This window comes from Parasteatoda tepidariorum, chromosome 5 (genome assembly GCF_043381705.1).
Source record: "Parasteatoda tepidariorum isolate YZ-2023 chromosome 5, CAS_Ptep_4.0, whole genome shotgun sequence".
NCBI classification, from domain to species: domain Eukaryota; kingdom Metazoa; phylum Arthropoda; class Arachnida; order Araneae; family Theridiidae; genus Parasteatoda; species Parasteatoda tepidariorum.
In genome coordinates this window covers 60,407,613-60,432,743 of record NC_092208.1, presented here as the reverse complement: position 1 = coordinate 60,432,743, position 25,131 = coordinate 60,407,613, and the positions used below count along the sequence as shown (strand labels likewise).

The 25,131-nt window shown below is 28.0% G+C and overlaps 1 protein-coding gene across 2 annotated transcripts in view; it reads left to right on the top strand.

Annotated features, from left to right (window-relative positions):
* Positions 1-3,351: 3,351 nt before the first annotated feature.
* LOC107456656 (1-phosphatidylinositol 4,5-bisphosphate phosphodiesterase classes I and II) overlaps positions 3,352-25,131 on the top strand; it is a 363,608-nt gene continuing 341,828 nt past the window's right edge. The window contains exon 1 of one of the 2 annotated variants that reach the window (XM_016074583.3): positions 3,352-3,884. In XM_016074583.3, the coding sequence (XP_015930069.1) occupies positions 3,786-3,884 (99 nt within the window). In that variant the 5' untranslated portion in view covers positions 3,352-3,785. The remainder of the gene's footprint in view (positions 3,885-25,131) is intronic. The other variant, XM_016074582.3, reaches the window with a different exon arrangement.

Here is a 25,131-nt window from a genome sequence, read left to right as displayed (position 1 = left end):
CCAAGAGTTTCTTTGTCTTCTGGATTGGGTTCAAAATTACAAGGCTACGGAGTTGAACATTAGCAGCAGTAGACCCAAAAAATGGGCCGTCTGTTCAACGACGGTTATAAAATCAATGCATCCCTGCAATTTATTTGTTGAGCTTCTGCTCAATGCATAATAAATATATGAAACTAGTTTGCTCTGCCTTTCTACGTTTTTTGTAGAACAGATAATTTTAAACAAAACAGCACTGTAAAAAATCAAATGTACCTTTAAAAAACCTTCATTATTTGCATTTTATTTCTATGTTTACTTTTCTATTATAAGTAGACAGCGGATAATATGCAATTGCATACGTTCATATGCAATTGCATATTTTAGCACTTTTTGCCATTTGTGCATATAAATGCATAAAAAGGTATATTTGCTCTTATAAATGCATATTTTCAGCATTTTATGGCTTTTCCCTCCTAAAACCATATCACTATTCTTTTTATGTTAGCATAAGGAACGCTTTAAATTTTGTTTTGTCGTTTTTTATCACATGAAAGGGTCAGCTGGATTGATGTTGCTGGGGGTGATTGCAATCACGTGAAAAAGATGTAGAAATGAGGTGTGTGTCGGGAAGGGGGTTACAAAGGGCCCACCCATACAGACATTCGTCATAGAAACCTCAGAAAAGGATGGCCAGATATTCTATGAAGTGATGTCTTTTCCTGGAATAAATAATTGTCAATCTGTGTGGGGAAAATAAGGCTTCTGTGGTAGGTAGAAAATGACCTCCCTTTCCTGTGATTGATTAGTTAAAAGGTGGAGTGAATACATTTTCGGAGAGAGCTGCTATTCTAACATATTTCGATAGTCCATCCGATAGATAGATAGTTTCGACATCCATCAGTTGAATACGTAGTTAGTGAAGCTTCGAACGTGATTTTTGACTGCTGAATTTTATAATATGACTAAATAATATAAATCGACTAAATCAAATTTAATGAAGACATGGATTTCGGACTATGGGAAGGACTTTACGACCGATGGGGAAATAGTATTTTGTGTGATTTGTCAAAAACACATTTCCTGTGAAAAAAAGTACCAAATTGATCAACATATAAAGACTAACGCTCACTCCGCGAAGAAAAAGCAGAATAAAAAGGATTTGTTCAAAGTTCTATTCCTGTTCAAGCAGCTAAAAAGGAAAGTGATTTTTCTAGTGATTTATGCAAAGCCTTAGTAAGCAGTAATATTCCTTTAAAAAAGTTAAATAATCCAAACTTAAGACAGTTTTTAAAAAAATATTGTACCAATCAGATCATTCCCGATGAATCGACTTTAAGAAAGAACTACCTTCAACCGATATATAACGAAGTACTGAATGATATTCGACGAGATATTGGAGATGGCCCTATATGGATTGAAGTCGATGATACGACAGATAAGTGCGGTCGCTATATTGCTCATTTTATTTGTGGAAAAATGGATAATATTCTTACTCGACCACATCTTCTAGCAAGCAAAGCCCTTGAAAAAGTCAATCATTCAACCATAGCAAGGTTTGTCAATAATTCTATCATATTATTATGGACTGATAGAGATGGTTCTGAAGATGTTTTGATTTTGTCAGTGATGCCGCTCCGTATATGGTCAAATCTGCAGCAGCACTGGAATTTTTTTTTTATCCCAGAATGCTTCATATTACCATGCTGTTCGCAGACTGGCTGAGACTGTTCAAGAAGTATTCTCCTCTGTGAATGATTTAATTTCTAGTATCAAGAAAATTTTTCTCAAGGCACCTGTGCACATAAAATTGTATAAAGAAATGTATCCTGACTTGCCCTTACCTCCACAGCCTGTGATAACTAGGTGGGGTACATGGATTGAAGCTGCACGTTTTTACGCTAATAATTTTGATGCAATAAAGTCAGTTGTAGATGCAATTGACAGTTCCTGTGCTTCTTCAGTTTATGTCACAAAAGAATTACTACAGGATATCTCTTTGCAGAAGGACTTGGCCATAATTGACATTCTTTTTTCTTTCTTCGATGCTCGAAACACGAGGTCTTCCCCTGGCTGAGGCCATATCCGAAATTGAAAAAATTCAACAGTGCATCAATGCTCTTCCAGACTCAGTTGGGAAGAAAGTAAAAGAAAATTGGTGTTCCGTTCAAAACAAAAATTCGGGTTTTGCAGCAGTGAAGAAGATAAATGATTTTCTTAATGGAAACGGAACTGAACTTCCAGAGAAAGTAAAACCAATGAGTACGAAATTGTACCAGTTTTGTCCAATAACGTGGGTAACATCGGTTAACGTGGAGAGGTCATTTTCTGCTTTCAAAATGATCTTTGATGACCAACGACATCAATTCACCCTTGAAAATTTGGAAAAACACTTAGTTGTGTATTGCAACAAAAATTTTTCAGTTTAATAAAATCTTTCCGGAAAATGCGATGATTTTTCTTCTCTCATTTATCATACTTCAGTTTTAGGCTTTTTTTTTCAGAAATGTGTAGATTCAAGTAAGAAATATTTTGATTTTCTTCCTTTTAACAAAAAAATGTTTTAGCTGTGTTTGTTGGAAAAAGTAAGTAGTAGTATTTAAATAAGTTGAACTTTTAATTTCTATTTTAAATGCATATTTCTAGTTTTAAGAGCATATATTCAAGTTTTTTAGTGCATATTTGCATACATATTTTGTCCGTTTTTTAGTGCTCGTGCAGATAGATAGTAGAATATATAAATAAAGCATATAATATATATAAGTAAAATATATAAATCGAAAATAATAGAAGATACGTATGTAATGCACGCATTATTTTAAATAAATTGTGCTATATTCTATATATACAGATTCACATTTATAGATGATGCCAGCCTGAATTCTATACTCACATTTATATATTTTTTAAACATTTTTTACATGCTATATTGTCTATTTTATTGTGAAAATAAATTATTTTTGAGCGGAAAAGAGCTTAGAGAAGAACTCAAGAATATTTCATCCTTGCGACAAAAGGAAAAAAAGGATGCAAATAATTGTATTGTTTCAGAGAATAAAAGCCGATTACGATTTTTTTTTTAAAAACTCTTGACATTACATACATATTTCTTTTAAGAGAAACAAATTTTTCTCTCTCCTTTCTAAACGAGCTTACAGTACTTTTGTTTGCATCAATTTTTTTATATCAAAATAAATAAGATTGAGAATAAATTCTTATAAATAAGAAAAGAATAAAAGAAAAACGGTTCCGTTCGCTGTGTAAAGTAAGATGCAAACGATCGATTCGGACATACTAAATCCTATCGCATTCCACCATTCCCTTTTTCCCAATGATGATTTCCCTGCGTTGAACGACCTGCTCCGTTTACCTGTTGGATAACAGCGGAGGGCATAGATCTACTTGGCACGGAAGTTGGCGATAAATGTCTATGCGATTCTTGCCAATTCGTGGTGTACCTAGCTCTTCTGATGCATCATGCGCGGCCGATAGTCTTCGCTTTTAAAACGCGACTGGAACGTTGGAACACACCGACGGAATGAGGAATCCTCAGTCCGATTAAAAAGATTTTTTCGATTCTTCTTTCCCCTGTTGTTAAAAAAGCAGCCAACATCAAAGTACTTTTGATTGGCTCTTTTCAGGAGACTGTGATTGTTTCATGAAATAAATAAAAAAAAAAGGAAAAAAGAGATATCGTTTGCTTTTTTTTTCGTTTGCCGCTTTCGGGTAAAGCAGTAGCTTGATAATTAATTTGAAAGACATAAAAATAGTGTGATTTTTATCGTTTGCAAAGTGATAAAACTAAAACGATGGCGGGAGCACAATCTGGCATTCATGTTGTACAACTGAAACCTATCGTGGTTCCCCAAGCCATGCAAGAAGGGAACAAATTTGTCAAGTGGGATGACGTGAGTTTTTATACTTGATTTTCTATTTGGCAGTTGTCGGATGCCAACCAGTACATGTCAACCTCCCCATTTGTTGACTTAAATTTAGAACCACGTGCTAAAAGGAATCATTCTTCGTTTATTCTTTTGAACCTGTAGATTCAACTTAAACAATGACTTTCAAAAATGAGAATTCGAATCCAACCTGCACTGATTGGCGTCCGAATATTTAATATTGAAATTAATGAATGAACTATATTCTAATTGATATTTATGATTTTAATATTCACTATTAAATTATAGAAATCGAAAAATTATGATGATAAAATAAACACTTTTAAGTTATAAAATATATGTTTAATGTCATTGTAGTTTTAATATTACATATTCATATTTATTAGTAAATTTTTTTAAAAAAAATGTATAATTATGGTTATGGAACATTGGAATAACATTCGAAACTCGGAGAGTAGTCGAACAAATAATGCTTTCCGAATAATAAAAGAATTATTGTAGTACAGCCATATGTGTGTAAATTACAAAAACAAGAAAGTTAATTTAAGTGTTTATCAGAAAATATTATGCAGTTTGCAGAATTTTTCTTTTATGTTGTTGATAGTAAGTCTTCGCAGAAAATTTCTGTACAATTTAATGTGGTGATAGCCATATTCGATATTTTCATTTAATAGGGCGAGTCATATGACCTTTCTAAATAAACAAAAACAGATTCAACTATGTTTAGATGCCATCATCATAAAATTAGACAAATATAATAAATCATAAAATTGATATTTTAATACTATTTTTGACTATGCAATATCTTAAAATTGTTAATTATTAATAACTATGATAATGGGGTTTAAGCACGAAATTTTGTGTTTCATAGGGGTTAATATAATATATATTTAACATTCGACAGTAGAATTAAGACAATTAGCAATATTAAGCTTAGCGTTATAAGCAATATTATTGTTTTAAATTTGTAATTGCTTAAGGGATAAAATAAATCTGTTATATTTTTATTCTAAATTATTTTATTTAAATTTTCCCCAGTTAATTAATCCTCTAAAACAGCTAATGTAAAATTATTTATTGAAACTCATAGTAACTGTTGCCATCATAATTTTTTTCTTCAATATAAATCGTTTTCCTGGCTGTAAGGAAACGCAAAAGACAGTATTGTTACACAATTAAATCATGATTGAATTTATAAAATATATTATCTGATAATAATAGTAACATGATTTCAAATAACGTTTTTTTTCTTCAAAAAAGGGAAGCATGGAGCGATGTTACAACATAGGTTCCAATAAAATAGCTCAGTTATTCATTAGGGAGAGGGCAGTGGGGTTATGATTGAAAGCAAGAGGGCTTCATCTACTTCTTCTACATCATGCATTGTCTCATATAAATTATGCAAAATATAAGACTAAGATTAAACTATGACAATATAAAGAAATAACTGAAAATATTTTAGGTACATATTGCATTATATTTTGTATTTGTTGTTATTCTAGTAATGTGTGTAAATTTGTCAAAACGGAGTGTAGAAATTGAACACGAGAAAATGAAACTTTTTCTTCTGTTTTTCGTTACATTTTTAATGGCGCACACTCAATAATTTGTGCTAAGAAAATTGAAAATGAAGTTATAGCTTGCAAAGGTTTAAAAAACTGTATAATGACAATAATTATAGATATTTTTTTACATTTGATGGCGAAAATGCGATAATTTAGAGCATCTCTTTGCAATGTTTTCACAATATTTGAATTACCTTGTCTCGTAAGCAGTAAAGCGTGCTGAACTACGTTTATTTCTTCTTTTTTTTTTTAAACTAATGATTCAGTCATTTTTCAGAATTTGAGAGAAAAACTTTTCCTACCCATCTCAAATAATTAACATTCATTAATAATTAACACAATTTGTAAAAATGAGTTTATTAGTAATTAAATATATTTAATAATAATTCAATGTATTTATAATAAATATAAGTTTACTAATAATTAAATATATATATAATAACTGAATATATTAAATATATTTCTAAAGATTGGCAATAAATTTATTTATAGGAAAATGTGACGAAATTTGATTTGTAATACAGAATATATTGTTATAAAGAAATTTATTTGTAAAGAGAATTTGATAAAAATTTAACAGAGAAATTTAAAAGACCATATTTGTAGAGGCACTCATAAAATTATTTTGTGGCACTTATATAATTTGTGGAGGCTCTTCTAATAAAAGTGTGCTTGGTATGGAACAAAACTTCATTATTATTTAGAAAATATTAGCTCAATAAAAAATAAAAATAAAAATAATATAATGTATGGGATACATAATGCATTACAAATGAATCGAATTAAGTAAAATGTCAAAATTTGTCTGCCTTGTTGGATACATATTTATACTGTGGTAATTATATAGGCAACTGTGGTTGTCAAAAGTATTCATTTACATAAAGCATCTTTCTATTCTAAGAGAGTTGAATTTTGTTTATTATGTCATTACCTGGCTTCATTAGCTGAATCAGTTTTTCAGATGTCATTAGCTGAAGTTTGAATTCAAATATTTAAATTTAAGGAGAATTTACTTAGCTAACATGTTTTTAATAGCAGTAATACTTAAAAAAAATTGAATGTAATAACGCTAAAAGTAAATTTTACTTATCAGAAAAGTTTTATGGTAACAATTGAATAATTTTTTTTATTGATTTGTGCGCTCAAAAATATTTTCATGTTTGCAGTTTTTATTCTAACGAAATTTAAAAATTTAGGGAGTTTTTATTTATAAAAAGTATATTATATTTGAAATCTAATTATTTCTGTTTGCATACTAAAGTAGTAATATTTATTTCTGAAATTTCGCTCCAATAAAATCTCCGTAGAACGTGACAAACGTATTATTAATAATGTATTATTATAAACGTAGACTTGATCAAATATCAGGTAGATAGTGCTGATATTTGTAATGCTTTTTCAGTTCACTAAACTGTCTAGACGTTTGTTAACTCCTTTGTTATTGGGAAAGTAGGAGCTTGAATACAATATTGCTTTATAATTTTAAAACTGAATGACAGGAATTATTATTGTATGAAATTAAATTAAAAACTTATTGTTTATCAATACCAAATATTAGTCAATTTATCAATTATCGGTTTAAATGTTGATTTCGAAAATTTCTCAATGCAACAATTCTAACTCAAAATCTAAGTAAGAAAACTACTGATATTTAATTGGAAAATTGCATGCACTGTAAAAAATTCTTTTTCAATTTTCAAATTACAGTATAAAGTACGGGCAAAATCTATTGTCTGTGTATCTGTAAGATCTATTTTTACTTTAAAATATGAAAACGAAATTTTTACAGAAAAATTTATTTAATTAGAGGGATTCAGTGATTTTACGTTAATTATTGTTATTAAAATTACGGTGAATCAGATTTTTTCTTCCGTAACATGTTCCGTTCTAAATGGATTTTATAATAAATAGTATCGGCACCTTGTGTGCTGGTACGTTTTACCGTAATTTGATCCGAAATTTTATACAGTGTCTTCTTAGAAAAAAGAGTTATTCTTTTTTCTCAATGAAATATATTTTTGTTATTAAATTTTACCATTGGATAAAATTTAAATGGATTTAAAGTATTTAAATGCGTAAGTGAGGGATTTCATTTGATGTATAAAAATAAGTTTGTATGAACGTAAAAACCCACAAAACTTCTTAAACTTTTAATAACCTTTCTCTGCAGTTCGATTTGGCACTTATCGAAGAATGTAATGACATGCATACTTTTTTCGTCTTCACTTAAACAAAGCGTCCTATAGCATTAACTTTTTCCAAACTTTTTTTTTGAACTGGTTCTATCACTCATGTTTTATAAATCGATTTTAATCTCCAATTAATATGTTTAAACTTCTCACAATTTATATGAGGTTTTTTCTCAATATTATGAATTAAATTTAAGAATCCAGAGAAAAAACATTAAATTTTCTAACTTAAACTTTTACAAGAGTTGACGCGAAGCTGTGCTCTCAAGAGGGGTTATCTTTCTTCAGAAATCACTATTTTCAGATATGGAGGAATACTAGAAATACTGAAATTTCAGTCATGACCCTGGTAACGGCCATTTATTTGTAAGAAATGACACGTATGGGTACCGGAGTTGAAATTATTTGGATGATATTAGTGGTTTAAACTTTGAACTTTGCCTTCCTGCTGTATTAGTTTTGGAGTAACATTACTTTAATAGCATATTTTTTATGTACTACAGTATTAGTGAATAGATTACAATTAGTTCTCAATAATAATTATAAATTTTGCATGTAATGAGGTATTTTTAAATTATTACGTATTATATTAAATATATCGCTTTTGTAATGTAAATTTTTATGTAACAAGTGTTTAAGTTTTTTTTTTACTGCGGTATTATTTAAAAACTTTTGAAATTATAAGAGCCGTATGCTAAAAATGAATTAGATTATGCTATGCATTTCGCAGCTAGTTGAATAAATCATTTTTTAAGGCACAATATTTCAATAATTTTTTAATGCATTTTACAAGTTTTTAGTGTGATGAATAATATTTCATAGGCTAAAACTAAAAATGTAATTTCAAAAGTTTTATTATTCGTAGCACTTAAGAAGTTTTACTAAAAAAGTTTTTTTTTCCTTTTGATTTCCTGTTATGCAGATAAACACTTAAAATTATAGCATTGTAATTTTGTTTTTTTATTTTCAGTTTGTGGTAGAAGCTGGTCAAATTTTAGGATTTTTTTAAAAATATCTTTTGAAATTAGATTGCACCTATGCAAAAAACTGTGGTCAAAGCTTCTGAAATATGGTAAAATTTGCTGTGTTTCTGGCTCTATGGAAAAGTAAAGAAACTTTGTAAATTTTACCAAAGTGCTTTGATAACTGTTTTGGCAAAATTAAGAATAAAATATTTAATTCATAATTTGTGGTAAAATTAGGCAAATGATGCAAAAATTGATAATTTTAGCAAAATACCACAGACCAAGGCATAAAAACTATTTATTTCATTAAATTTACTTTCCTGTTTAGCATTTTTTATTAAATGAATGAGTAATAATAAGAATTATAATTTTGAAAATCAGAATTTCTCGTAAAACGCTATATGAACGGGAAAATGTATAAAATAAATGGCTTAAATACCGTAAATTTTGGTTTTCTTGATGAGAATCAGAGTTTTCTTTAGTCAAAAATGTTATTGCTAAACTGTACGTTAAATTTACCACAATTTTTTCTCCATGTGCTTAATAAAACTAAAAAAAAATTCATAAAAAGACAGTTAAAAAAAGAATAGATTGCAAAAAAAGCTTTTTGTTTCCTGAGCATTTTAAATAACAGATTCCATGATTTTTACGAAAAAATTTATTTACTTTAACTGATAAATTTATGAAATAGGTTATTGAATTCAATAGCATCAAAGAAAATATGATGCAGGAAAGTAAAAAAAAATACATTTGCATTTATTTTTAAATACAGATTACGTAATTTGTGAGAATAACATAATTTTGTGACAAAAAGTTTATATTGGAAAAGATAAATTTTAGAAATGAGAAAAAGACAATAAAATTGTCAGTCAAATGCAGAAAAAAAACTATATAATTTATGCATTAATTATCTGAAGTATATATTTTTAATTACGGATCAAGATAGAATTTTCATCTAAAAAATAATTTACGAAGAAATAGCAAAAAAATATAAAAATGAGTTAAATAATAATCACGATGTTAAAAATAGTGGTCATCTTAAGTAATTGTTAATCATGAAAATGGAATATATTTTTTAAAAATTATTTTGAGTCTGTAACTAACTATTAGCAATTAAATTTATGTATTAACAATTAAATTTATTATATTAGCAGTTAGATTTTTTTTAAACTGTGGTTCGATATGCTATTTAAATTTCACGCGATTATTTGCTTTTATAGTTTCCGCAGAGCACTACATCCCAACCATTTTATCAACCCGGACCGGTAAACGTTTGATAATCTTACCGTTGCCAGCTGTAAAGGGGGAGGAGGGGGAGGGAGTTACTGATTGTTTATATTTTAGATGTTTTTCTAATAATTATAATTTCATTGTATTTAAACATGCATTCAAATCGAAATACAGTTACATTCGCTGTTTTGGTGTGGCGTTAGGTGACGGATTTTAGTTTTAAGTTTATCTCGAAGTTAATTTTATCTCAGTTCCTAGTTAACTACTCGTCCTTAGAAAGTCGCACAAACCCTAAGGAGATACACCACAGTAGGTAAAATGGAAATAATTTAATGTTCCTTGGGCGGACCGGTACCATTTGATCCACGGACCGGTACCGGTCCGCGGCCGGGGATAGGGAACCACTGCTATGGATCAATTGATGACTTTCTCTAGAGTATGGGGGATCCATAATGCATATATTATCAAGCGTTAGTATAACGGAATTATAGTTTACAAAACTATGAAGTAACTCTTTGTATTTTGTATTACACTACATTCGTATAGGTTAGGTAATGGAAGGATTTAAGTACTTAAATTTTATTCAAGCAATGAAATTGATTTGCCTATTAACTAAGTTAAAGTTTAGTTGCAATGTATATTTATTTCAGAACTTAACAAAGAGAAAAAAGTCTCTTTAAATTATGGATTAAAACAGTTTTTAGTCGTTACCCTAAATAAAAAACAGATCAGCTTAGCGATCTATTTATCTATTTCGAAATAAAGTTGTTTCCTTTTTTCTTCTTTTTTTTAAATGTTGTATTTACTATTACACACTATTACGTAAAATGTTTCAAAGTTTGATATTCTAAAACGAAAAAAAAATTAGTTGGCAATGGAATAGTTATTTACTAAATAAAACTAGAAGAAGTATAATTGAAGTCATCTATGATAATATGTTTGATAGACTGAATACTGAGAAGATTAGTAAACCAAATAATAATAAAGTTCGTAAACTAATATAGATATAGAGAAGAGTATATATAAACTAAGCAATTTAGACACTGAATAATAATATGTTTGCTCTTCTTAATAATGTTAGGATTGTTAAACTAAATTATAATAGAACTGATAAACCAAATGATAATATCATTTATAAAATAAATAAGGATATGGATTATAAAATTTATAATAATAGGATCCATAAACTAAATAATAACTGGATTTCTAAACTAAATAGTAATTAAAATTCTCAACTAAATAATAAACAAAATTTTTCTGCAATACTATTAGCAAGATCTGCTTCATTTTGCAACTATTATTTTTTCTATGTATTTTTCACTCATGTAATAATTTAAACGATAATAAAAAGTTAAACATTTTGCAGTAGCATGACATAATGTTTAGAAATTGTCAAAAATATTGATTTCTTTAAACTTTAAATGGATTTCACCTATCCATAAATATTTTGATATCCAATTATATTTTTAAATCCATTATCTTGTTCATGAAAATATTTGAATAAATGGCTAAAAAATGCGTTTCTGTGTTAATATCAGAAAGTGTTTATTATTTTTCAGTATGGCATTTTAAATAAAATAATTTAAATTGTCAAGAGAATGAAAACAAAATGAGCAAATTGGATTCTTGCTAGTAAATTGTTCGAATGCTACGCAAATATTTTAATAATTGCATTAGCTATGTTTTTGTCAACAAAAATATAAGACTCATAAAAAAGGGCATCAGAATCCTTTGTAGGGCCTTTTTTTTCACTTCAAATTACAGTTTAAAAAATATATGAAAAATTGTATATGTAGAATTGTACAATCTGTATTAGAAAATAATTATTGAAAACTAAAAGAAATTATTTTAGTTGTTTAATAATGACTTTCAAGCTTTTTCCTTTTTTTTAACGTAAGAAAATAAATAAGTGAAGCAAATAATGCGTATTTGTTTAATTTCAGTTAAAATCATTCAAGTTGCAATCCATAAAATGAGTTTTTTCTCTGCTTGTTATAAACTATATAAAAATGTAAATACACAAAAAAGAATTATCATCGTCAAATATAGAGCCTTCTGTTTTTTTACTTCAAATTACAATTCTTTTTAAACTGCTATATATACAAGAAAATGCAATTAATGAATAGATTAATGAATAGAAGAAAATTCAATTATTGAATACTGGAAAAAATAATTAAGCGAAAAATTCTTCTTTTCAAATGCATTTTAAATATCTAGCAACTGTACAGTGCCAACATGCATAAAGTTCTAATATATAATTGAAATTCATAACGTGAAATTTCATTATTAAAATTTCATGAGGATTTTAATAAACAATTATACATTAAAAAAATTATGCAATTGTCTAATCTTAAAGGGCTATGTAGTTTTAATAATAAAAGCCCGTGACCATGTAATTATCATAAGAATAAGACCATTATCAATGATTCTGAATGAAGTATATTTTTAAACATTTCAAAGGTTTTTGGGCTTGCTTTATTTAAAATCAATATCATATGTTTAAAAATTTCACAGTTTCAAAATTCCATATTTATTATTTCTTCACACACAATAACAAAATACTTCGATGCGTTGAAAGAAAGTGATGTAAGAAATTGATATAAGATCAAACTATTTAAGAAAAGATGTACGTGGTTATTCTCTCTGTATACAAAAAGAGAAAAACAACTTTTAGCAATGCAATAAACTTTGATGTTCAGAAATTTTTTTTATGTGTGTTATTATTTAAAATAAAGTTTAGTCATAATTTAATAGGAAACAGAAAAATAAAATTAGTAAACTATATATTTAAATACTTTTATTTGAAATATTTATTTAGAAGAAATCTAACTTTAACTATTCTCAAATATTTAAGTTTAATTCTAAAATCTGTGAAACGTATTAGTTTTGAACTTCAGGAAGAGAAAAAGATTTGGTAAAAGTACTGTATTGTAATGTCATTTCAGATAAATTAAACTACAATTCTGGTTAAAAAGCAAAATATACGTTACAGTAATTTAATCTTCATTCCAAAATTATGGCAAAATAACCGGTAGAAGTCAATCCCTCGAATTAGGCGTAAAGTGAACGGTAAAGAACAATATTTACCTTTGCGATTTTGAAACCATTTACAACTAGTATGTTTAAAAAATTTACTGTTTTTAACCATTTACAACTAGAATGGTTTCAAAATTTTATGAGTAGGAACTTTGTGATGCTTCTATCTATGCGTGAAAGGCATATTGCATTCTTATAGTCCAGGGTCACAAATTAGAGAGAACATGACACTACTCTTCATGTGTAAAAAGGAATTGGAGGAAATATTGATATATTCGAGTCACCGCTAGGACTCGAACTCCTGTTTTGTTGCTCATGAGATTGAAAGATTAGCCCACTAGGCTATAATATATAATAGCTCCAATGAGCGAAGTGGTTTCATTAGGTGGGCTTAGTATAAACTTTTAGTTATTTAACCGTATTACGCAAAAGCAGTTAATAAACGGTTTTTCTCAAACAGTTTGAATACAATCCTATTTATGGTTATTTGATTTATTTGTTTGAAGATGGTAAAATAGCAATTAAATAAATTGTTATTTAACAATTTTTCCCGAGAAATTTCGAACGGTGTATTTAAAACACTATCATTTAGTAATTTTTGGTTCATATAGTAACGGTTTATCGGAAATTCTGGCTATGAAAAATATAGCTTTTATTACTTTTCATTCAATAAAAAATACAAAAGTAAATTTCATCAAATAAGTGATTTTTATGCCGTGTTCTAAAGTATTATGATAAAATAATCGAAATGCTCCTCATTTGCCAAATTTTATTGCTTATTATAATACTAAATTTGTGTTAAATTTTTCTAAAACATTCACTGTGATTTTTGTTTTTCCCATAGAGCCGGAACGATACTCTGATAGTTTTGATATTTTTTTCCGAGTTTTGTTTTTAAAGTTTTATATTAAATCATGTTTATAGGAAACTGCAGTTTCAGAAAATTTTGTAATTGCAAATTAATTAATAAAAAGTGAAAGGAGAAAATAAATAAAATCTAAGTAACGATTAAATGATAAATAAAATAAAATAAGAGAAGAAAGTGAAATAATTATTTAGTAAAATTTTTTTATCTGTGCTCCATTAAACATAATTTATTAAATTATAGCTGCTTTAGGGTTTTCGAAATCATTATTTATTTTTAAGTCTGCAAAAATTTTTTTTTAGTGCGAGCTATATCCAAATTTTGTCTTTACTTCAAAATGCTAAAGCGATGCTTTAAAATAAAAATAAATCTTCCATAATTTATCAGTAGGTGATTTTCCATTAAAAGTTTAAAAGCAAAATTCAATGCAATTTGAGTTGGAATACTTCCATATGCTCTAAAAAATTTTGAAAAAAAAATTAATGAGTTTCTTTTTATCTAAACCAATAAAAGCTATAGTCTGAAGAGACCATTATTATTTTCATGCATACTTTTGTAATTTCAGTAAAACGGAATCTATTTATTTGCAGAAATCAGATATTTGGCGAAAAAGGAGATTTATGTTTTCGCCGGTGAAAATAGTTTTTCATAAATGCAAATAAAATAAAGAAGTTTAATTTCTTTTCATTTTTGTTAGGGTAATCAGTAAATAAAAAAAATTTTTTAGGTTAAAAATGTAGTAAGAATTAAAAATAAAATTGTTCATATATCATAAATTTTTTATTTACAACTTACCAAATCCATCATTGCATTAATGTTTAATTTTTAGGAACAAAACTTTGAGACTGTGACAAAATCCTATTTATTCATTATAACGTCACTTTATTAATATGAATAATATATAATTGATTTCATTCTTGATTTTTAAATTATTTGTTTTCAGTGCCTGTTAAGGTAGAATTTTGCAATCGAAATTTTGGTTACTTTCTGTCAATCTAGAACTAGAAATGTCCTATTACCAATAAAAGATTTAATTATTTCCGGTAGTGGAAATTAAATAGCTATGTATAAATATAATTTATTGTGTATCAAAATTTCTAATCTTTCTTAAATTAGCAAGAGGCTCAAATTTCACTGCCAGATGTTTACAACTAAAATTATTTCTTAAATTGCGCAAATAAAATTTATCGCTATTTTATTGTTAAATTAAATTCCTCCTATTTTCCGACAAAAACAAACTCATAAAAATAAAAGTAAAAGGACAAGATAGCAAAATAAAATAGAAATTAAAGAAAACTAAATTGTACAAGTTGACTAAAAAAGAGGATAGGGTTTAATTTTTGCCAAACCTAAAATGAAAAATGTAGATCGTGAGATTTTTAGAATAAACTACCATCCTCCTCAATATTTCCCCACACGTCTGCTGAAAGTGATGAACCTCACGCTTCTCGTTTAACTCTAATTAATTTTCAAAGTCAAATTAATTTTAAATCTAATAATTGAAATTAAATTAATTTTTTCCATTTTATTCTACTTTGAAAAAAATTAAGATTTAAGATTTTTAATTTATTATTCTCATCTATATTTTATGATCTATGCTTTTAACAACTGCCCTGTAAAAACTCCGTATCAAATTACGATAAAAAGTACGGTACACTTTGGGTGCATCATCTGTAAAATTCATTTTTACCGTAAAATATTATACTTAATTTTTACAGTAACATTTTAATTAAAGCGATACAGTGATTTTACTGTAATTGTTACTGTAAAAATTGCAGTTAATCAGATTTTTTTTGTTCCGTCACAATGTTCTGGTAAAAAGGAATTAAGCCATAAAAAATTGCCTGCATCCTGAGTGCCTATTCTTTTTACCTTAATTTGATCCAGAATTTTTACAGTATTGTTATTATATCGAAGTAAAATTTAAAAATTAATCATGGGTTTAATAGTTAAATTTAATTAAGGAAACGTATATATTAATCATTAGTCTCGGACACAAGAGTTAAATCTAAAGACACTAAATGCGAATTTTTAAATTTACATTTTTAAAAACACATAAAAGTAACGTTGATTACATCTTTAAATAAACATTCTAACAAGAAACAAGAAGTACTGGCATTCAGGGTGCCGGTACTTTTTACAGTAAATTGATCCGGAATATTTTACAGGGTTTTCTGCAAATAACAATAATATAAAAATGAAAATATTAGCTTATATGAAATCATTGTTTTATTTCTTTTTCATTAATGAATGACATTAAGACATTTTTGAAATACAACGGATAGATAAAAATTGCGAGTTATTTTTCCTTTTAATCAGTCCTAAATAATTTTTTAGCTAATTCCAACCAACAACACACACACACACACGCAATTATTAATATTTGTCCATCATTATTTTTCTCTTAATATATATTAAAGACAAATATCTCTTTTTTTAAAAAAATTATATAATAAAATAATTCTTATAGCACAATTCTATATATAATAACATTTTTCAATTCTTGATATAAATACCAGTGTGGTTAGAAAGTTACATCACATTACAGCAAATATAATCCCAATTCCCTGATTAAAAAGCGTTTAACAATGTATTTAGGATTGTTTTGAGGATGTCGCTTTTATCTGGACGCAATTTCCTTTTGTTTATAGTGGAAAGATAAGATTAGTGTGCGTTCGGAATGTTGCACTTTATCTGATTCTGACGTTAGATTTTGTATTTGATGTGGCCGGAATTTAATTATTTTGGTGATTTAGAATTCGATTTGAATGACAACGTATTTTATTTAGCGTATTTCGGAAATAAAACAATTAATGCGTCTTTTAATTCTGACATGTATTTGAATAAATGTCAATTCAGAAATTATTTTCAGATTTATAGTTATTTTTTACGAGTTTATAAATATCTTACGTCGTTACGTAACTCAACGAAATGAATGATAATAATTTGATGTTCCTGTTTTAAAGGTCAATTTATTCCTATTCATTTCAGGAATTCCTTTTTTGCTTTTGAGTTATTTTAAGAGTTCTCATTTTTTTTTAGGAAAGGACATTCTTTATTTATATATGGTTTATTTATAATGTGAAACTTTGAAGCTAATGGACTATTTATTTGAAATATAAATACTTATGTGAAGTATTTTATTGTTATATAATGAGAAGAAATCTTTCAATAATTATTATTTTATCTGTTTTTTATTGTTTTCTCAAATGTTTGGAACTATGAAATATGATTAATTTCTTTTCTCAAATTAGCTTTATATGAAGTAATGACAAATCAGTCTTTATATAAATTGATTAGATTACAAGTTATTTACAGTTACTTCCAAATTAGTCACAATTATTATGTATGGTAATGATTTGCAGAGTATTTCTGAATCACTACTTATGATATATATTAATTTGCTAAAAAGTTATTTCTTATTAGTTTCAATTTTTTTCGCAATAAATGTGTATGGTAACACTATACAGGTTTCCTCAATCACCTCTGAAATATAAATGCATTAGATTACAAATTATTTTCAATTCGACACAATTATTATGCGTGGTAATGATTTTCAGAGTGTTTCTTAATCACTACTCATAATATATATTTTATTTTTTTAACCGTCGTTGAACAGCCGATCTAATTTTTTGGGTTTGCAACTGCTAAGCCGTAGCCTTTTAATTTTGAACGCTATCCAGCAGACAAAGGAACTCTTAGATCAAATATTGAGAGAAACTTGCCTTCGTGGAGGATTTTTTGATTGAAATAACACGCATTTGCTTTACATGGTGATGAAAACCTTCCATGGTTAGCCTGACTGCAAGGGACTCTAACCCATGATCCGTCTACTACTGAAGATATTTTACGTCAACACTGTGGTCGGTGTGAGCCGGATGCGGAATTCGTATCGACCAGCCATTGCTGGGATTCGAAACCGGTTTACTAGTTTAACCGGTTACCGGAAGGCTAACGCTCTATCCACTGCTCTCATCATTGCTCTCGTAATATATATTTATTCGTAATATATATTTATTCGTAATATATATTGTATCTTAATTATATTATATCGTAATATATATAGTAAGATTAGTTCTAATTAGTTTCAAACTTGTCGCTATAAATGTGTGTGGTAACAATATACGGGTTATTCCTCAATCGCCACTCAAATATAAACTTATTTTATTTCAAATTATTTATTCGAAATACGTCACAATTATTATGTGTGGTTATGATGCATAGGGTGTTTCTAAATAACCACTCATAATATATATTAATTAGATTACGAATGAGTTTCAGATTAATTGTAATTTCTATATGTGGTAATGATATATAGGGTGTTCCCTAATCGCTACTCTAAATATACATTAATTAGATTGCAAATTAGTTCNACCACTCATAATATATATTAATTAGATTACGAATGAGTTTCAGATTAATTGTAATTTATATATGTAGTAATGATATATAGGGTGTTCCCTAATCGCTACTCTAAATATACATTAATTAGATTGCAAATTAGTTCAATTATTTTCAACTTAAACTTGTTTAATGTGTGTAGTAACGATATGTAGGTGTTCCTTCAACGGTACTTATATATATATATATATTATTTTATAACCGTTGGGTAATAGCCTACCCATTTTTGGATTAAAAACTATCAATGTTCAACTTCGTAGCCTAGTAATTTTGAGTATTTATTTAACACTGAAGACAAGGTAACTCTTGGATCAAGCATCGGGATGAACTAACTTTTGTGGATGAGTTTTTGATAAAACTAGCCTGCATTTGCTTTGAATGGAGAGGAAAACAATGAAAACTCTCTCGGTTAGCTAGATGGCAAGGGGAATCTAACACATAATCATATCATTCTAACCATGATCATACCAGTGAGAATATTTTAAATTAGCACTGCTATTGGTGAGAATCGGGAATAGAATTCGTTTCAACCAGCCATTCCTGTGATTCGAACCTGGATCACTTCCTGCTCCCTGGTTATTAGTGGTAACGATATAAAGGGTATATCATAATCACTATTCTTAACATATATTAATTTGATTACAATTAGTATTAATATGGGCGGTAACGATACAAACAGTGTTTTTATATTTTATTTTTACATTATATATTAACAGCACTATTTATATTTTTTAAAATATTTTTTGAATTTAAATTTTTATAATATTAACAAAAGGAAAGTGAGAGTTTATTTAGTAAGTACCAATTTAAACGAGAAAAAAAAGTTATCAAATCCTGGGGAATCATTGTCAGGAACAATTAAATCATTAAAAACCAGTTTATTTGTATAGTTGGATCTAAAATATGTTCTTCTTACATTAAGTACCGCCTTTCACCTTTATTCACAAATAAACTGATTTTCAATTATTTTAATACCTTTTTGCTTTGACCGACTTTAATCATGATTAAACAGTTTTTTCCCCCTCCTTCAAACTTTACGAATCCTAAAGTCACTTCTAAAGTTAAACTCAATCTTCTTACAAATATTCTAAAAACAAGTCTCAAGATGATGTTTACGCATCACACTGTATTTAGTGCTTTTTAAAAGTATAAAGTATTATATTTTCTGAGGTCAATTATGGGTTAAAAGAGTCAGAAACCTTTTTATTTACTCAATGAACTATTTAGGCTTATTTTAATCGTTAGAAGCTGTTCATTTAAATGCTGACAGTTTTAATAGTTTTCCCCCCATGAAATTTAAAGTTAAGTTGACTACCAGATGATATGCCTCTTGAATTGAAATGGCTTTAAGCATTTTAGAGCTCATTTTTATTTCATTTAAATTCCAATCTCTACTATTACTAATTTTTAAAGGTTTCTTTTAGACTAAGGTTTACTAAAACGGAAACTTCAACAGTGTCTTGAAAAATTAGTCTGTCTATTATTGTGTAGTGTCTATTATTCGTCAGATTATTACACCTGATAGACGAGAAATAGGCGATGAGATTTATGATTATTTTGAATCAGAGAATTTTTTTTAATTGATACTTGGTTACCTGGTTAGATCTTTTTGAATAAAATCATTTTCTTCTAATTTGAAATAAATCGATTTTAATATTGAAAAAAATATTTTTATTTTAGAATGGACAAAATTTTATTGAAATATTTTAAAAAATCTTTGTCTCTAGTCAAAGCTTTAGGAAGAATAAAGCTTTTCTCCCTTACCGGAGGGAAAATAAATATTTGGTTCTTACCAATCTTATTAAATTCAAAGTTGAGGGCAAAATGACGGAAGTTTTATCGCACCGGATGTCTATCCGGTGTAAGACAATTTTTTTTTTCTTCATTTTTTTCGAGCCTTCAACTTATGTCCGAAATTCCTCAGTGAATAACATAATTAGTTTTTCATTCAAACCTCTTTCCTAAAATAAAACAAATATTTCTTATCTACAAGACCAAGTGTTAATTTAATTACCATCAGGTAAAATGTTTATTTAGTTCCGTTCGCAGACACAGTTTCATAGTTATGTAAATTCTTCGATGTGATAAATATTTTTTTAACTAAAACAGTTATTTAAATCTAAAAACCATGTGACCCACTGCATTTATCATGTATCTCTGTTTTATTTCCACATGAGGTATTTTTTAACATTCTTATTTCTCTTATTATGTTTCAAAGAAAACTGCTTTCTTTTTAGATATTACTTTGAAAGATCCTCTTTTTTTCCTGTTCTTTAAGGAATTCTCAGCATTTTAAAAATAAAGTTTTTTTTGCGCGTACATTCCAAAGACTATCGCTTTAGTTTTCTATGTATGAATGTTTCGTTATGGATTAAAAAAGAAATTCATGGATGTTGAATTTCTTTTAAATATATAAGAAAACTACTATTTATTCAGTTTTTAAAATGTATATTCTAGAATTAACTTACGATTTATTGTTGTAAAACTATTTTCCACTCAGAAAAATGTTCAAATACTCAGTATTTTATTCAAGAATAATACTCAATTCAAAATTATAGTCACAAATAATTTCTCAACTCAATTTAAATTGAGAAAAGGATACTATTTCATTAAAAACTTTTACGAAAATTGCTTCTTTTCGGAACAGTTTCATAATTTTTAACTGTAAAACTTTTACTGTTTAACAAGTTGCGATATATTAAGGTACTTTTTGAGCAATCATTAGGTAGCAACAAATTCGGGTAAGAATTTTAACATAATATATGTGTGTGTGGAAATTAGCTTCCGAATTCTCTTAATTTATGCTGCATTTTGCAACTTTGAAAAAGTACTAAGTATTTGAAATAAAAGTAATTCTTTAACTAAGATAAATAACACAATTTTACGAGGAAATGAGATTTTAAAAATTGGCTTTTAGGAGTCGTTTTCTAATTCTAAACTCTGAAATGTTTATTGATGAACAAACTGAAACGAACAAATAAACTTTTAACTAAGAAATTAAGCAATAACTAACCTTCCTAAGTTTTAGTTACAATTTAACGCAAAATTTCATTTAAAGTTTTTCTTATCTCACAATCTATTGTCATAGGATTATTTAAAAACAAAAGAAATTCCAAATTCATTTTTTCAAAAGTTATACTCTAAAATGAGAAAAAAGAACGCCGTTTAATGAGAAAACTGTTATTAAAATAAAGGTTTTATGTAAACGTTTTCTAAATTGGTCGTCAAATAGATGTCGAACAAATTTAAGACTTAGCTGCAAAACTTTGACCGACTAACAACAAGTAGACAAGTAAACAACAACAAGTAAATCGTGGCTTTTGTCGATTCAGAAGCCAATCAGGTTTGGCATAAGCGCGTGATGCTGCTCATATGTGTCCAATTAAATCTAATTTAAATCACATGGTTAGACATAATCACTTCTCTAGTTGTATGTACCCATTGTTGTCGAATTGTTTCCTACAAAAAATATCGTTAAACTTCGTATTCATTCATAAATAATACTTAAAAATGAAAAAAGATCATACTTTTGTTGGAAAATGATTAATTAAATAATCTTCCAGAATCGTTTTCAAACTTTAATCCTTTGTTGTTGAATAAAAACTTAGAAAGACTCATAAAGGACCATAAATTAAGTAATTATAAAATTGGGTAAGTACAAGTTACCCAACTGCAAAAAAATGAAGACTTTCCTTTTAATTTATTATTAAATCTAATAATATAATTTAATTTCTTTTAATTTAACATTTCGCAAACTTTGGTCTAAATATATGATTCAATCAATATTTATCAGAGTTTTTCTAGTTCTCCTATGTTTTTAAAAACCTGCTAAATCACAATTTGTAGGGAAAATTAATTTTTGTTGATTTTGTACTTAAGTGGGTGTGCACATATCATCCAACGGTTCAAGAAATTTGATTGCACGTTTCTTACTTTTTATCCTTACCATGATTTTGTCCACAAAAATGATTAATGATGATTGATGAGCTTTTCATGTGTGGTTTAGACATTGGCCTGTGCTTTCCAATTCTGAGTGAAATAAAGATACTTTTACTCTCTCCTATTCTTATTTCACATCGCTGCAGTTAGTTTTGTCTGATCAATTTATGGTAGGAAATAACTATTTTATTATTACTATTAATCATTGTTTACCTAAATTAAATCTGTGAAATAAGTGAATAGGCGTGCTCTATTTCATAAGTTTTTCTCACCTTCTTTAACTCGTAATTATGTCCGACTTAAAGATGCATACTGTTAAAATATGATTTTATTTTAAAATTTACATTTTGATTAGAATAAAAAATGATTTTGCTTATGAATTTATAAATAAAAATGAATGTCTATCTGTGTAAATGAATGTATATCTTTGGAATATCCTAAACCATCCAAGCGAAATAGATGAAATTTTTGATACAGATAGTTCGAAGCACGGGGAAGGTCACTGTCGACATTAGAACATTCTACAATGAACCGTTCGAGCTGAATGAGCGAAAAACAAAATGGAATTTTCTGATTGGTTAAGCTTTAATTATTGCTTTAAATTTACCCATAGACGATTCGACTGCCTACATATTTTAAAGATAACATCAGTGATATTTGCTAGCTTATAGCCCTAATTAATACAAAAAACAGAGTTTATCGCTCGCATTTAATATTTAATTATTTGATATTCACTATGTCAGAGTTCGCTGTAAGCAAAACGCGTCTCCAAAATATTGTCTTCTCATACTTTATTTTTTTCTCTCTTTATGTTTCTTAGCAAAGTTTAGCTAGTTATTAACCACTGATAAGTACATATTTTGTACTTATCAATGGTTGTAATTGTATTGACGTAATATTTTAAATGAAAAGGAATATTCTTCAAAATGTGCTGCAATTCTTTTAAATGTTCACGACTTGAACATTTTATGGTTTGTTCCTGTTATAAATATTTTCAGTAACAATTCTAAAAGTTAGAAAACTATAAGTAAAAACCATAATTTCCTTGCTTCTTCATATCCAAGTTAAGACAAGGCAAACTGCAATAAACTATTTTTTTTGAAAATTGTTTTGCGAAAATTTTTGGACTTAGCAACGAAGCTTTAAACAAGCTAAAGAGGGTAAAAATATTAATTAAATTAGTGAAAATCTGAAGTGAATGAGCATTCAAAATAAAAGATCCAACTATCTTATAACGTAAATAAATTTATTCCTAATTTTATTTATCCGTTATGTCCACGTTTACTGGAACGAAAATGTCTTCATCTATTGAGAGGTCCTTGAAAGTATCAGCTGTCCCCCGACTTTCGACCGCGCAGTCAACAAACATAAGACTTTAGATGCTCTAGCATACGTAAACTAACAGCTGGTTAAACTTTCAGCATCTCAACATCAACAGTGAGTAACGACCAGGTGGTGTAGTTTTTTTCCAATTTGTTCACGTTTTATTGCGTTGTTCTAAACAGCTGAGTCTGAAACATGGCCTCTCATTACAATGGCCCATGGAAAATAATCTAGAAACGATATTATTTAGCGACAACAATGATACATATTTTTTTTGTATCGTTGTTGTTTATTTGTTGCATCGTAAACATTTCTGACGGCTTATTTCTTTCTGGTTAAGACCCCCAAAGTATACGATTTTGTTGCTTATTCTCAGTACCGTCCGTGATAATGTTTCTTTCATGATTTCTTGATTGATTTCCGAATGCAATATTCTGCAAAAATCGCATGTATATATTGAATCTAAAAGACTGAGCTTTGGGTGTGATCTAATTTTTATTTGTAAACTCTATCAAGCATAGATGATATATAGGTCATCTGTATTATGGTCATATTTCTGATACAACCATTCTTAGTTGGCTTACGAAAATATTTTTTAGTTAAAAGTCTTCTTAGTTTTTCCTTTTCCTACCCATAGATGAATAAATTAGCACTTGAGTTGTTGCCCATATCTTAGAATCACGATCATACTAATGTATAGAAGAGTACATTAGCACGGTCATGTTTCTGATACAACCATGAACCTCTTCTGAGTTAGCTAAACAAAATATTTTTTAGCTAAAATTATTTTTACTTTTTTCCTACCCATAGAGGAATACATTAGTACTTAAGAGTTGTTGCACACATATTAGAAACACGACCATTCTAATATATAGAAGAGTACAATAACTCGGTCATGTTTCTGATTCAACCATGAATCTATTCTGAGTTAGCTAACCGAAGTCTTTTTCAGTTAAAAGTCTTTTTAGTTTTTCCATTTCCTACCCATAGAGGAATACATTAGCACTTCAGAGTTGTTGCACATATGTTAGAAACACGACCATTCTAATGTATAGAAGAGTACATTAACTCGGTCATGTTTCTGATTCAACCATGAACCTATTCTGAGTTAGCTAACCGAAATATTTTTTTGGTTAAAAGTCCTTTTAGTTTTTCCTCTCCTACCCATAGAGGAATACATTAGAACTTAAAAATTGTTTCACATATATTAGAAACACGACCATACTAATGTATAGAAGAGTACATTAGCATTGTCATGTTTCTGATACAACCATGAACATATTCTGAGTTAGCTAAGAAAAATAATTTTTAGTTAAGAGTCCTTTCAGGTTTTCTTTTTCTTGCCTATAGAGGAGTATATTTGCACTTAGCAGCGTCATTCATGTGTCAAAATTTGAACTAAACTAATAGCATCAAGATCTTAACTATAAGTGTGAGCTAATCTGTATTCAGCAATTTTATAGGATTAATCCTATTGTTTCGTAATCAGCGTGAAGAAATACATGGGAAGGAAGACGTAATTTGCCTAAATAGAAATGTCATACGTGTACATAGGTATGAGTCTAACATTGCACTTTTTTCTGAAGAAAGTTATTCTAGGTTCTAAACTATTAGCTCTATCGTGTAATTCGATTCAGTGTAAAATAAATATATTAGAAACAATGCATATTTCGTTCAAAGCGTAATACTTAAGTTTTTTCTCCGTTTTTTCCCTCTTTTTCTTCAATCAAAACCCGACAT